The sequence below is a fragment of the Manihot esculenta genome, chromosome 15, assembly GCF_001659605.2.
Source record: "Manihot esculenta cultivar AM560-2 chromosome 15, M.esculenta_v8, whole genome shotgun sequence".
Lineage (NCBI taxonomy): Eukaryota > Viridiplantae > Streptophyta > Magnoliopsida > Malpighiales > Euphorbiaceae > Manihot > Manihot esculenta.
The window spans coordinates 6,019,510-6,034,966 of NC_035175.2; the positions used below are offsets into that span (position 1 = coordinate 6,019,510).

Below are 15,457 nucleotides of genomic sequence, written 5' to 3' on the forward strand. Positions count from 1 at the left end.
GCCCATGAGCATGCCAAGTCCCTAGAGGCGGAGTTATCTCACGCCCGGAGGGTTCTTAAAGAGTTTGACGAGAGGGCAGTTGCAGCAGAGGTCCATTGTGAGGAAGTTCTGAAGCAGCTGTCCTCCACAGTGGATGCTCTGCGTGAGAGGGACGAGGCTGTGAGCCAGAAGGAGGAGATCTAGCACCAGCATGAGCAGCTGAAGGTAAAATTTGATGCCGTGCTGGCTCAAAAGAGTGAAGCCGTAGCTCGGGTTGTGGTCCTGAAGCAAGAGCTGAGCAAGCAAGCTGATAGTGTTAAGGGCTTGACTTTGGCGGCAGAGGAGTCCAAACTTCAAAATCAGCAACTTTGTCAACAAGTCAAATCCCTAGAGACGAGGTGCTCAGCTCTGCTTGAAGAGGTCAAATTGGCTGAGGATAGGGTCCAGCTGGAGGTCGAGAGGTGTCTAAAGGAGTATAAGGAGTCCCCCGAGCTGAAGAAGGAGATCCATCAGGCCTGTGAAGCTCACCTCCAGGATTATAGAAGTTCTTCTGAATTTAAAGCTAAGATAGCTGAGGCTTGTGAGAAGCGACTTGCGGAATTTCAAGGCTCTGATGAAATGAAAACTGCCGTATGGAATAAGGGCTTCCGCATATTCGTCTCTGGGTACAATCGGGGTTTGAGGGATGCCAGACATAACCCGTCCATCCCATTGGTTAAACTCCGAGCTGCAGAGGAAGACTCTGATGGTGAGGAGGTGCTTTACGGGGAGGATGAAAGACCTTTGCCTAAAGGGGCTCCTCGTACTACAGCTGGGCCTTCTGAGGCAGGCGCCGAGCTGGGAGATGGAGATGCTGGGTCTCGGGGGCTGGAGGTCGTGCCTTTTGTGGGCATTGGGGGGTCTGAGCCAGAAGGTGTTGGGCCTCCCATAAACAGTAATGTAGATAATATAAATGTAGATAGTACAAAAGGTAATGTAGATGTTAATGCCCCTAAACATGTAAGTCCTTTAAGGACTGTTTTTCCTTCAGTAGAGTAGACTGTAAAACATGTTGTAATTACTTTTCCTTTTAATGAAATTTAATTTTTGTGTTGGTATTTTGAGTTATTCTGATTGTTATTTATTTCTTCTTGCTTTATTCATATTTGAGCTGTTCTTACCTCCTCACCGGGCTACTTATTCTGTCTAATCAGTCTAATTTGTTTTAATTTTTAAAGATTGGTGAATAAAACATTTAGGAGGTGTTTAATAAATCTTATAAGGAATTGACTATATCGTCTTCCATTTCTTGCCCCTCAGTTAATCAGGGCTGAAGAACTTAGCAAGAGACTTAGCCTCTGACTTATAAATTTATCTATTTTACTAAGGCCTTCTTATCTGTAAATTTTCTTCGAGCTAAATTTGCCTTAAGGCCAAGATCTTCAAGCTGTACTTTTATAGATTTCGACCTTATTAGGTCTTTACTATGAGCTCGATTTTTCGACCTCATTAGGTATTTACTATGAGCTCGATTTTTCGACCTCATTAGGTAGGTCTTTACTATGAGCTCGATTTTTTGACCTCATTAGGAAGGTCTTTACTATGAGCTCGGTTTTTCGACCTCATTAGGTCTTTACTATGAGCTCGGTTTTTTGACCTCATTAGGTAGGTCTTTACTATGAGCTCGGTTTTTCGACCTCATTAGGTAGGTCTTTACTATGAGCTCGGTTTTTCGACCTCATTAGGTCTTTACTATGAGCTCGGTTTTTTGACCTCATTAGGTAGGTCTTTACTATGAGCTCGGTTTTTCGACCTCATTAGGTAGGTCTTTACTATGAGCTCAGTTTTTTAACAGCTGGCTTAGTGTCTTCAACTTTTCTTTCCATTATTTCACATGTACGAGCTTGGGTGTGTAGCCCTTTATAACGAACGCGAAATGTATCACGTACCTTTTAAAATGGTGAGCAGGATTAGCCTCCTTGTTTTTAGTTCTGTTCTGACAAGAGCTGAAGCTGGGGTCATCTGCTCATGCCTATTGGATTTCTCCTTGGGTTGCCCCTTTACCACCTTAACATTTATTACATGAGTGGTGAGTGGGTAAATCCCTAGGCTTTATTTGTAACTGCTCGGTTCCATGGGAGACCAAGTTGCCTTTCTTTCAGGTTATGAGCTCGGACATCTGGTCCCTCTTTGAAGTGACCCTTTGCCAGCAGGTGCGGTCTGGGCTGTATGCTCCACTAGGATGGGGAGTTCGGTTTTTTTTTTTTTTTGGGTTAATCCGAGCTGTGGGTTGGGTCTCTTGCTTTTGTCGTGAGTCCATCCATTTAGCGGACTAAGGAGCTCGGATTTTTGTTTTTTGCTTAGACTTTTGTGTTATCTGTGCGACGGGCTCAGGAGTTCGAAATTTCGTCTTCCTCATTGTGTAGTCAGTATTTATTTTCTTGCTTTCTTGTCGAGCCTTATACGAGCTGTGTCTCGGGGCTCCTGGCAGTCTTTTACTCCGGGGAGATCTTGGAGACTTCGCCGGCCGTTTTTGCTCCAGGAGATCTGACGGGATTCTGGCCGTTTTTGCTCCAGGAGATCTTACGGGATCCTGACCGTTTTTGCTCCAGAAGATCTTATGGGATCCTGGCCGTTTTTTCTCCAGGAGATCTTACGGGATCCTGGCCGTTTTTGCTCCAGGAGATCTGACGAGATCCTGGCCGTTTTTGCTCCAGGAGATCTTACGGGATCTTGGCCGTTTTTGCTCCGGGGAGATCTTGGTGATCCCGCCGGCCTTTTTTGCTCCAGGAGATCTGACGAGATCCTGGCCATTTTTGCTCCAGGAGATCTTACGGGATCCTGGCCGTTTTTGCTCCGGGGAGATCTTGGTGATCCCGCTGGCCGTTTTTGCTCCAGGAGATCTGACGAGATCCTGGTCTTCTACTTCCAGGAGGTCTCTCTGTCTCAAGGAGGTCTTCTGATATCTGCTCTTTTCTTTTCCTGGGAGAGTTAATACTCACAATAATAGAGATAATCATTGCCTTATTATAAAATGGTGTTATTTCATGTTTTCATAGTACAAGAATTTCTTTTCACAAATATTCTAAGGAAAGTACCTCTCCAGCTTGTTTCAACCTTTTGTTCCTCCAACGATCATGTTGATGGTTCCACTGGACCCATCATTCACCGCCCCTGCTCCCATTCTCCTGAGTGTCTGCCCTGCTGGGTTCAGCTGAGGCCTTTGTTCTTCCGGTTTCTTTATAAAGTCCTTAAGGTGTCCCCTCTTTATCAGCCTCTCGATCTCAGCAATCAACTGGAAGTAGTTATTAGTGTCATGGCCGTGCGTGTGATGGTACTGACAATATTTATCAGGATCTCGCTGGTTTGCTTCCGTTTTCATCGGCCTGGGCCATTGGAGGAATTCCTTATCCTGGATGGCCATGAGCACTTCGGCTTTAGAGGCATTGAGAGGGGCTGATTTCTCTGGAACCCACGGAGGGAGTGGCCTCTGTTCTGAGACCCGAGGAGGGAGAGGTCTTTGATCCCCTTCGCTTCCAGGGTTGTCTGTAAGGCTCAGGCCTCTTGCCATGTTTTTTCTCGTGCCTCTCCGGCCTCCCTTCCTCCGGTGCTTTCCCCTTATCTGTCGCTCCCCTGGCGAACCTGCTCGTCACCAAGGCGTCATCCTGCCTTATGTACTTTTCAGCCCGTTTCATCAGCTCGGCCAGTGAGGTCGGAGGCTTCTTGCTTAATGAGCCAAAGAACTCGGCCGAGGTCGTCCCTTTCTGCATGGCTTCTACGGCTCTTCCTTCATCGAGCTCGGCAATTTGCAGGGCTTCCGTATTGAAACGAGCGACGTACTCCCTGAGCGATTCGTCTCTCCTCTACCTGACCGTCTCCAGGTAACTCGTCTTCCTATCTGCGGGCATCCCGGCGATAAACCGGCTGATGAAGCGAGTGGCCAAATCTCTAAAGCTGCTAATACTTCCGGCCTCAAGGCTGTTGAACCATGCCCGTGCCGGCCCTGAGAGCGTCGTAGGGAATAGGGGTGAGCATTCGGTCGGTTCGGTTCAAAATTGAACCAAACCGAATAAATCGAAAACTGAAATTTTAGTGTTTATGAAAATCGAACCGAACCGATTTTGGTCAGAAACCGAATCGAACCAAACTGGTCTGATTCAGTTTGATTCGGTTCAGTTTGATCGGTTTCGATTTTTAATAATTTTTTTATTTTTTACACTTTATTTTTAATATTTTAAAATTTAATTAAAATATTTTAATTTTAATATGATTTAATTTCTCTATATTATTGAAAAAACATATTATTATCACTAATCGGTTCGGTTTGATTTTTTCGATTTTTTTTTATTAAAATCGAACCGAACCGAAATAACCGAAATTTCTGAAATTAAAAACCGAACCAAACCGGAATGTATAAAAAACCGAACCAAATTTTCAAATCGGTTCGGTTCGGTCGGTTTTTTCGGTTTGAACCGAATACTGCTCACCCCTAGTAGGGAATACCTTGCACATCAAGGCATTTGACAAAGTCTGCAACTCCATGAAGGTCTTGTAGTTCAAGACGTGCTCCCGGGGGTTCCCAGCTCCGTCGTATGCGGCCATAGGCGGCATCATAAACTTCTTGGGAACAGTCTCCTGCTGCACCCACTTCGAGAAGGGTGAAGAGGCGGGCAGGAGAGTCTAGTTCTGATCCCTCGTTCCCAACTCGGTCAAGAGCTGCTCTCTCATCTTTTGCAGCTTTTGGTCTACACTCTCATCTTCCTGTCTGGGCGTCTTTTCCAGGCGGTATTCCTTCTCTTCCACTTCGTTTCTTGTCCACTTTGTTGTTTCGGTAGAATAACTATCGGCCCCATCGTTCTCAATCATCTCTCTCATTCTCCTTCCATGAACCCTGGCCTCCGGTTCTTCCTCTTCCCCAGCTCTTCTCTCCCTTTCTCCAGTTTCACAGCTAACTGTTTGAGGATGGTTGTGGGTAGGTTGAGGTTCATTGGTCTGGGGCTATTCTACCACTGGCAATACGTTTGCTGGGGTGCTAAGGCCCCGTTACTGCATTATCTGCCCCAACCAGTGGGCGGTGTTTTGTAGTTGGAGGACCATGGTTTGGAGGTCCTGGTTGGACAAGGTAGCGGCAGAAGCATTCCCTGCCAAGCTTGGCGAGGGGTTGGAAGGGATTGGTGTTTGGTTGTTTGGTGTTGTAGGACCAGAAAAGGAGAACTACTGCCCCTCTTGGGCAGAGCTCAGGTCATTTGGAGTGACGTTGTTTTTGTTGTGGTTAGCCATTGTGGATCTCAGTGGGTATTATAAGAGTGGAACTCCGGCGATGAAAAGATCTCCTTCTTTCCCACAAACGACGCCAAATTGATGATCTGAGATCCAGAAAATAGGGTTTTACAAGGGTTCTGTAAAACTGAAAAAAGCTTAGACCTAGAGGAGAGTATTTCTCCTTTTATATGTTTCCTTTTGTCCGCTAGTGACGTGTAACGGAATGCATATCATTGGGTCACCTGTCCCTGTCACGTTGATATGGATGTATGAGGAAATCAGATCGCTGCCCCATGCGTAACGGCCCCTGATTCTCCCGGACGCGCGTACGGGTGGTCCCAAGTGAAGGATGGGTAGGTCTTCTTCCTGATTCTGGGCCGGACCGGAGGATATAATGTAGGCTGAATCCAGAGAGGATCTTATTCATCGGGCCCAAAGGGCCAAGCCGGCCTGACTGAGAAGATTGATGGGAGTCTGATCTCCAGACTGAGTGGACCGGGCTTGATGCATGTGATGAGGCTTGAGGGCCTCCAGATGATGGGCTGGTGTCGTGGGTCTGGTCCCAGACCGGGGTGGAGAAATCCAGCAGTCATCAATAATTATTATATAACATAAAAATTAAAAATTAACATCTCTAATCTATTATTATAAAATTTATTTCTATATCAAAATTGTTAGAGTAAAATTTTTTATTTTATTTTATAAAATTAAATTTTTTAATAATTTATCAAAAAAATTATTAGTAAATTTATTTTACCTTTCGTCATTAAAATTAAATAGTATAAACACTTAAATTTATATATACTAAATAATATGTATAAGAATTACATAATATAAATATTTAAGATGGATTGATGAATTTTTTTGATAAAATGATTAAAGAATTTAATTTTATAAAATAAAAAAAAATATTTAATTGTGTAAATTTTATATAGGAATGAAGTAATAAATTTTTTTAAAGTTTAAAGATTTAATAATAATTTCTATTGAAAAAATGATTTAAATACTCTAAATAATTTAAAATTTTGAAGGGACATGTTCTCGTTGGCCTAAATATGGGTCCATTTTTGTTGATACATCTTATTCTAATTTTAATTGAGTTTGTTTGAGTTTCAATTTAGTGTTGATAAAGGAATCACGACTCTCTTATGGGTGCAACTTTTTTATTTTGTTATGCGCAATCATATTAAATGAAAGAATCATAACTCTCTTGTGGATACGGTGGTTTTAACTTCAGCCGTAAGGAAAATTAATCCAAAACAATCAAAATAAATAAATGATTCTATGAAAAGTACCCGCGAACGGTACCTGTGAACAATATCTATCAATAGTGCCCATGAACAGTACCTATAAGCAGTACCTGTGAACAGTGCCGATGAACAGTACCAAAAATACCTCCACCTAGTAGCCAAACGACAAACAAACCTCAGATCTGACAAGGAGACGGTGTGGAGACTTCGACAATGGTGAGATTCAGATGTTACCCTTTATGGGTAACCCAAATGAACAGAACTCTAAATTTCCAAAAAAAAATTAAAAACTTGACGAGAGAGAGAAAAATTAAATCTATACGATATTAAACGAAAGAATCACAAATCTCTTGTGGATACGGTGGTTTTAACTTCAGCTATAAGGATAATCAACCCAAAATAATCAAAATAAATAAAAGATCAGAATAACAGTACCCATGAATAGTACCCGTGAACAGTACCCAAATATAAACAGTACCAAAATTTACGGCGGTTTTAACTTCAGTCATAAGAACAACCAACCCAAAACAATCAAAATAAACCAAGGATCATAAGAACAGTACCCGTGAGTAATACCGACCAAAAACACCTCCACCTAACGCTCGAACATCAAACAAACCTCAGATCTCACAAAGAGACGGTGTGGAGACTTAGACAATGGTGAGATCCAAATGTTACACTTTATGGTTAACCAAATGAACAGAGTCCTAAGTCTCCAAAAAAAATTTTAAAGTTTGAGGAGAGAGAGAGAAAAAAATTAAATCTATACTATATTAAATGAAAGAATCACAACTCTCTTGTGGATACGGTAGTTTTAACTTAAGCCATAAAGACAATCAACGCGAAACAATCAAAATAGAAAAAGGATCAGAAGCACAATACCCGTGAACAGTACCGATAAACAGAACCCGAATATGAATGTACCAAAATCACATCAGTTACGGTGGTTTTAACTTCAGGCCATAAGGACAACCAACCCAAAACAATCAAAATAAACAAAGAATCAGAAAAATAGTACCCATGAATAGTACCTAATAAAAGTATCTGGTACCCGTGAACAACAGTGTCGATGAACAATACCCGTGAACAGTACCGATGAACAATACTAGTGAACAGTGCCGATGAACAATACCCGAATATGAACAGTACCAAAAACACCTCCACCTAACATCCGAACGGCAAACAAACCTCAGATCTGACAAGGAGACGGTGTGACGACTATGGTAAGATTCAAATATTACCTTTTATAGATAACCTAAATGAACAGAACCTTAAATCTCCAAAAAAAATTTTAAAACTTGATGAGAGAGAGAAAAATTAAATTTACGAGAATGACTGGTACGATGTAGAAGAATAATATTTATTGTATTTGATAATAGAGATTACAACCTATTTATACATGAGAGACATTATCTAAACAGAAAGGGCAACTGACCTATCTATCAATATTTACTTTTTATGTTAACATATTTATTTTTTATAACTTATAATAGAAATAATTGAGAATCAAATAAGAAAATTAAATCAAACCTAACCAATCCAATTTAATTTTATTTGATAGATCAATTAAACTAATTTTAAAACTTTTCATTGGTTTTTTTCATTATATTTTTAATGTTTTAAAATTTAAATATTTTAACCTTAACTTTTATAAATAATAAATTATTCTTTTATTCTCTTCTTTAATTAAAATGCTCCATTTGAAATTTTGTGGTAGCGAACCTTTCAAACAACTATTTGATACAAATTATTGTGAAAATAATGTAAAAAATTTTTAAAAAAATTAGGATGACTTAACAGCAGCTTGCTATTTATTATTAAAAAAAATAATTTTTAAATACTAATTAATTTTTACACTCACAAACACTTATCCCATAAGTGACAATTACGGCACTCTTCGGAGTACTACCACACAAATACATTTCTCACTTCTTATTTTTCCTTCACGTGATTGGCTCAGCTTTATTATCAGTAAAAATGTGGTCATGTGCATGGACAATGAAATATAAGAAATCCTCTGCCACCCGAACGGCAAACAAATTTATCCGATAAGGAGATGGTGATGGTGTAGCGACTCTAATAATGATAAGATTTAAATGTTACTTTTATGAGTAATTTAAATGAACAAAATTCTAAATTTTAAAAAAAAAAATTTAAAATTTAACGAGAGAAAAAAAAAATAAATTTATACGAGAATGGCTCTGATACTATGCAGATAAATAATATTTATTGTATTTTACAATAGAAATTACAATTTATTTATATATGAGAAACAATATCTAAACAATAATTTTTAATATTAAGCAATTGACACATCTATCAATATTTATTTTTTATATTAATATATTTATTTTCTATAATTTAGAATAAAAATAATTAAAAATTAAATAAGACAATTAAATCAAACCTAACCAATCTGATTTAATTTTATTTGATCGATTTAATCAATTGAACTAATTTTCAAACTTCTCATTGATTTTTTTAATTATATTTTATGTTTTAAAGTTTAAATATTTTAACCTTAACTTTTATGAATAATAAATTAATAATAATTATTATATAACATAAAAATTAAAAATTAACCTCTCTAATCTATTATTATAAAATTTATTTCTATATCAAAATTGTTAGAGTAAAATATCTTTTTATTTTATAAAATTAAATTTTTAATAATTTATCAAAAAAATTATTAGTAAATTTGTTTTACCTTTCGTTATCAAAATTAAATAGTATAAACACTTAAATTTATATATACTAAATAATATGTATAGTTAAAATTATAGAATTACATAATATAAATATTTAAGATGAATTGATGAATTTTTTGATAAAATGGTTAAAGAATTTAATTTTATAAAATAAAAAAAATATTTAATTGTGTAAATTTTATATAGGAATGAAGTAATAAATTTTTGAAAGTTTAAAGATTTAATAATAATTTCTATTGAAAAAATGATTTAAATACTCTAAATAATTTAAAATTTTGAAGGGACATGTTCTCGTTGGCCTAAATATGGGTCCATTTTTGTTGATACATCTTATTCTAATTTTAATTGAGTTTGTTTGAGTTTCAATTCAGTGTTGATAAAGGAATCACGACTCTCCGATGCAACTTTTGTATTTTGTTTTGCTCAATCATATTAAACGAAAGAATCATAATTCTCTTGTGGATACGGTAGTTTTAACTTCAACGGTAAGGAGAATCAATTAAATAAATGATTCTATGAAAGTACCCATAAACGATACTCGTGAACAGTACCTACAAAAAGTATCCATGAAAAGTAGTCATGAACAGTGCTGATGAAGAGTACCGTGAATAGTGTCGATAAATAGTACTAAAAACACCTCCACCTAACATTCAAACGGCAAACAAACATAAGATTTGATAAGGAGATAGTGTGGAGATTTCAACGATGGTGAGATCCAAATGTTATCATTTATGAGTAATCCAAATGAATAAAACTCTAAGTCTCCAAAAGAAATTTAAAAATTTAACGAGAAAGAGAAAAATTAAATCTATATAATATTAAACGAAAGAATCACAACTCTCTGATGGATCCAGTGGTTTTAACTTCAGCAATAAAAATAATTAATTCAAAATAATTAAAATAAAATAAACATCAGAAACACAGTATTCATAAACATTACCATAAATAGTACCGTACCCGAATATGAATAGTAACAAAACAATGACATATAAGAAATCCTCAAATTCACGTTTTACACGACAGCTCCCATTTGTGTGGTGTCCATTCTTGAATGATTCCAGCCACATTTATTTTGTTATTTATTTATTTGTGGAACTGATAATTTTAAAATTAAAAAAAATCAACAAATAAAATAAAAATCTCATAAAAAATAAATTAAAGTAATGAAAATAAAAATAAAATATGAACAAAATTCTACATTAAACCACCTTAATTAAAATGGAAGTAAAATTTATGTTTAGAATACTAACGGCTCTTTTGTTTCATATACTAAAACCAATAAGCCTAACCAGTGTTGTAATCAAAACCGAGCAAAAAGGAGTCAACTAAAAATAGAATGGTGAGTTTTAATTTATATTTTATTCATGAGGGAATTAGAATTATATTTTCTTCATATAAACTATGGAATCAAAATCAACGTAAAATTTTCTTATACTTTAACTAATATTTTAATTTGAAAGTAAATCTCCATTATTGATATAAAATAAATAAATAAATAAAGTGCTAAACTAATATTATTATTTTAATATTTTAAATTTCATAAAGGAAAAATTAATAATCAAATAATATATTAGGGAATGCACCACTTTTGTATATCGGTAGTTATACTTATTTTTATTTAAATAAACACTTTTCTTAATTATTTTATTTATTTAATTTGCATTTATTATAAATAAAAATTATTAATTTTTTATTTTTATTAAATATAATAATTAATATAACTCAATATTTACCTAAAATATGACATACACGTTCTCACATGTCAAAATTATATGATAAAACTCTAATAAAAATTATAACACTCTTTCACACAAATCACATATCTATCAAAAAAATCTGTACGTCATAATAATCGATACTCAAAATAAATAAAAAAAAATCAGTCAAACCTTTCATAACAAATTATTGTAGTATTACTATTCCTATAATTACATGATTTACTATTTAATTGTTAGTTTCAATTAGATTTTCAACAAATTTATTAACTAATTCCATTTTCTTATTATATAAAAATAAAATATACACAAAATTTAAGATATTTATTATTATACACTCTTCTTAAATTCAAGCAATTTACTTATATTCGCTGATATTTTTATACACTCTTCTCAAATTTAAACTATTTACTTGCATTCGCTCCTTTTAATATATTAAACTCCAATTTTCAAAGTATTAAACTCCAATTTTCAAAGTGTAAGCCCCAACTATTTCACTTTATTTTTTTTAAATTAATTAATTATTTTCGATTCATTTTCGATCATATCAATAATTAATTAAAAATATATTATAATAAATATATATAATTATTCTTATTAATTCATAATAAATATGAATAAATTTAATCCACAAAATTATTTGAATTAGCATATCCAAACCACTAAAGAATTTCATGAATTTATTTTTATAAAAAATTATCATATGATTTAACGTTTTTTTTCGAGTAAATTTTATATTTTAATTTATAATAAAATTTTTTTATACATTTATATAGTTAATAAAGTGATTTTTTTAATATCGTTAAATATTATTAATAAATTATAATTTATTTTTTTAGTATTTAAAAAAATTATATTTTAATTTATTATATTTTAAAATTTAATCATTTTTATTTTATTTGATTAATAAAATAGTACTATGATATAAATTTTATATTTTTAATTAAAATTATTCATATAGTTTTATAGATTAGTCTCTAAATATTATAATTATGAATAAATTTTTATGTTTATAATATAGTTTTTTATTTATTAAATTTTAATGTTTTATATGCGAAAAACAGTAAAATATAATCTACCTTTTGTCCTAATTTTCACAAGTGGCCCATTGCCCATGGTAAATCCGATTACGTTGTTCCTATATGATTATGTATATATAAACACTTGAATATTATTAATAAATTTGAATATTAAAAATATTATTAACAAAATTATATTTTTTCAAGAAAAAAGACACGTTCCCTTTTAACTTGGGAATCTCGTAAAGCTTCAGATTGGGCTATAAATAAGGCTTCACCCAAACAGCTTCGCAAGCAAGAAGTTTGCAGATCTTTATCATTTTATTACAACCACTTACCCCGCATCAGATTAAGAAAATGCAGATTCAAATTTCAGCTTCTGCTCACCCTCCCAATGCCAAAACTGCTGATGTTAAACGTCGATCTGCAGGTTATCAACCTAGCATTTGGGGGGACCATTTCCTTTCAAACAACTATCACTCTCTGCAGGTGAAAACGTCATTTTATTTTTTCAAAAATCAGTTATCACATATAACAAATAATTTAATCAAAAGAGGATATATATATAGGAAGCTTCCCATGTGCACGTGCTTATCTCTTGTTTCTTTTTTGACGTAGAATACAAATGACGGAATGTATGAACATCATGCGAAACTCAAGCAAGAAGTGAGGAGTGTGCTGATGATGAATGTGGATAAACTTTCACACAAAATAGATTTGATCGATTCAATCCAGCGCCTCGGCGTGTCTTACCATTTTGAAACTGAAATTGATGAAATTCTAAAAGAGATTAGCTCTGAATCTGATGATCATATTAATGACCTATATGCAATTGCTCTCAAGTTTCGGCTGGTTAGACAACAAGGCTACAACATGTCCAGTGGTATGTACTCTTCCCTCTTCCTTCCCTTAGTCGGTTGTTCTAATTTGTGTAGGCTATGTGAAGAATTTTCTTATATTTCATCTTGATGCAGATGTTTTTAACAAGTTCAAGGACAGCCAAGGGAACTTCAAGGATGCCCTTGTCAATGACCACCGAGGAATGCTAAGCTTGTATGAAGCTACGCATCTCAGGGTGCACGGAGAAGACATTTTAGAAGAAGCACTAGCTTTCACTACTGCTCACCTTGAGTCCATGGTTACCCCAGGTATGCCCTTCGCACCGCAAATTACCCATGCTTTAAAGCAGCCTATTCGGAAGGGCTTGCCCAGACTAGAGGCAAGGCGTTACTTCTCTATCTACGAAGGAGAATCTTCATGTAATCCAGTTCTGCTATCTTTTGCTAAGTTGGACTTCAATATATTGCAAAAACAACATCAGAAGGAACTGAGTGACATTGCAAAGTAAGCGCTCTACAATAATGCAAGATTTATACGTCTCCCTTTTAGCATGTGCACTGCGTATGATTAGTTGAACTGATTCTTCTGATTAGGTGGTGGAAAGAATTAGACTTTGCAAACAAGCTTCCTTTTGCAAGAGACAGAATTGTCGAATGCTACTTCTGGATTTTGGGGGTTTACTTTGAGCCTGAATATTCTCCGGCTAGAAGGATTCTAACCAAAGTGATTGCTATGACCTCAATTATGGACGATATTTATGATGTATATGGAACACCTGAAGAACTTGAGCTCTTTACAGCAGCAGTCGAAAGGTTTGACTTTGCTCCAATTCTTCGCACAATAGCCCTCATCCCCTCGATGGAATTGCGAGGGAGGAACCTCCTTGTGTGGCTATTATTATAGAATAACAATAATATAAAATTTTAAAATATTTTTTTGAATTATCTTAAAAGATAGAATGGCAATGGCATGGGAGCTTAATGTTTGAACCAACGGTGTCGAACAAGTGTACATGGAATATACACCGTTTGATACAACATTTAAAAATATTTTTTCAGATTACATGATTTAAAAGATATTTTATTAATAATGCATGATTTAAAAAAAACTTCAATTTACATGTACTACAAATTATTGTAATCAATATATGGGGTCTATCTTATGTTATCTTCTTCGGGTGTGATATTTCTATCTTATGTTATCCTGAAAATCTTTTTCAGGTGGGATATTAGCGCAATAGATCAGCTGCCAGAGTACATGAAAGAATATTACAAGGCATTTCTAAATGTATATACAGAAATTGAAAAAAACTTGTTCGATCAAGAAAAATTATACCGTTTTTATTATGCTAAAGAAGCAGTAAGTCGAATATATATTGAAACCCCTTTAACTAAATTTTCATAATAATTTTATATGAAAGATGAAAATATTATTAATTGTTTAAGAAGGTTTGCAATTCCTTTGTTTTCTCAGATGAAATATCAAGTTAGAGCTTACTTCATGGAATCCATATGGTTCCACCAGAAACACTTACCGACGACAGAGGAGTACATGTCCATCGCATTAACTACCTCAGGCTATGCACTAATGGCAGTTACATCCCTTGTTGGAATGGGAGATATCGTAACAAAAGACTCATTTGATTGGTTATTTACTGAACCTAAGATGGTTACAGCCTCAGAAATCATTGCTAGACTCATGGATGACATTGTATCCCACGAGGTAACTATAGTTATTAGAATTTTGAATTGAATTGTGGAGATAAAAGACTTAGTTAGAGGCACGAATCCATAAAATATAAAGATTAATTGCAAAAAGGTTAGAACTAAACAATTATTTTCCAACCCTACTGTATGATACAAGTAATTCATCTCAACGTATATGTATGTAGTTTGAGCAAAAGAGAGGACACTCGGCGTCCAGCATTGAGTGCTACATGAAACAATATAGAGCTACGAAAGAAGAAGCTGTACAAGAATTTAAAAAATGGGTTGTAAGTGCATGGAAGGATATTAATGAAGAGTGTCTGTATCCGACTTCCGTCCCTATGCATGTCCTAACGAGAATTCTCAATCTTTCACGAGTAATGGATGTTGTGTACAAGAATGAAGATGGCTACACACATGCTGGAGTGTTAAAAGATTTTGTGTCTTCTCTACTCGTGGATCCTGTATAACATGAGCAAGTGGGGTTATTTAGGAAGTGTCGTTTTTTATAATTATGTTGTGGTTAGCTAGTGTGGTAGACTATTAAGAATATGGGCAAATATGAATCCGGTCCGGTTAAAGGAGCTTGAAATGAAAACTTCAATTGGTTTGCAATGTTTGCATGTAACTTATAATGTGTAAGAAGTGCCTGTCGGGGTAGTGAAGCTCTCCCTTTTTGAGTTTATCACGAAAAATATTTTTTGTAATTTCTAGTGTTTAAAATATTAAAAAAAATTTAAAAAGAATTTCAGTTAAAAGAAAAAATAAATTATTTTAATTAAAATCAGAAATTTTTATATATAAATTTATTAATAAATTTTATTTTTAAATTAAAATTAAATAATAAAAAAATAAATTATTTTATTGAAAAATATTTTACACAAAACATTTTCTTGAAAAATAGTTTTTAATTGAGTCTAATTATGTATTTTATTAATATTTTTCTGATGTTATATATATGTATATATATATATATATTTAAATGGAGATAAAAAATCG

General features: G+C 34.5%; 1 protein-coding gene across 1 annotated transcript; it reads left to right on the forward strand.

The window, feature by feature from the left end:
* Positions 1-12,214: 12,214 nt before the first annotated feature.
* Positions 12,215-15,165, forward strand: LOC122721908 ((-)-germacrene D synthase-like). The gene is made up of 7 exons (XM_043951002.1): positions 12,215-12,401; positions 12,531-12,795; positions 12,887-13,256; positions 13,346-13,564; positions 13,973-14,111; positions 14,226-14,474; positions 14,644-15,165. Exons 1-7 carry the CDS (start codon positions 12,270-12,272, stop codon positions 14,926-14,928), a joined length of 1,659 nt encoding a protein of 552 aa, XP_043806937.1. The 5' UTR covers positions 12,215-12,269; the 3' UTR covers positions 14,929-15,165.
* The last annotated feature ends 292 nt before the right edge of the window (positions 15,166-15,457 follow it).

What these genes read in the sequence shown, in the direction of transcription:
- LOC122721908 (XM_043951002.1), top strand. Translation starts at nt 12,270, where the DNA reads ATGCAGATTCAAATTTCAGCTTCTGCTCACCCTCCCAATGCCAAAACT. An exon ending in AGGCTACAACATGTCCAGTG is followed by an intron (nt 12,796 to 12,886) that starts GTATGTACTCTT and finishes ATCTTGATGCAG; the next exon opens with ATGTTTTTAACAAGTTCAAG. An exon ending in TTTACAGCAGCAGTCGAAAG is followed by an intron (nt 13,565 to 13,972) that starts GTTTGACTTTGC and finishes AATCTTTTTCAG; the next exon opens with GTGGGATATTAGCGCAATAG.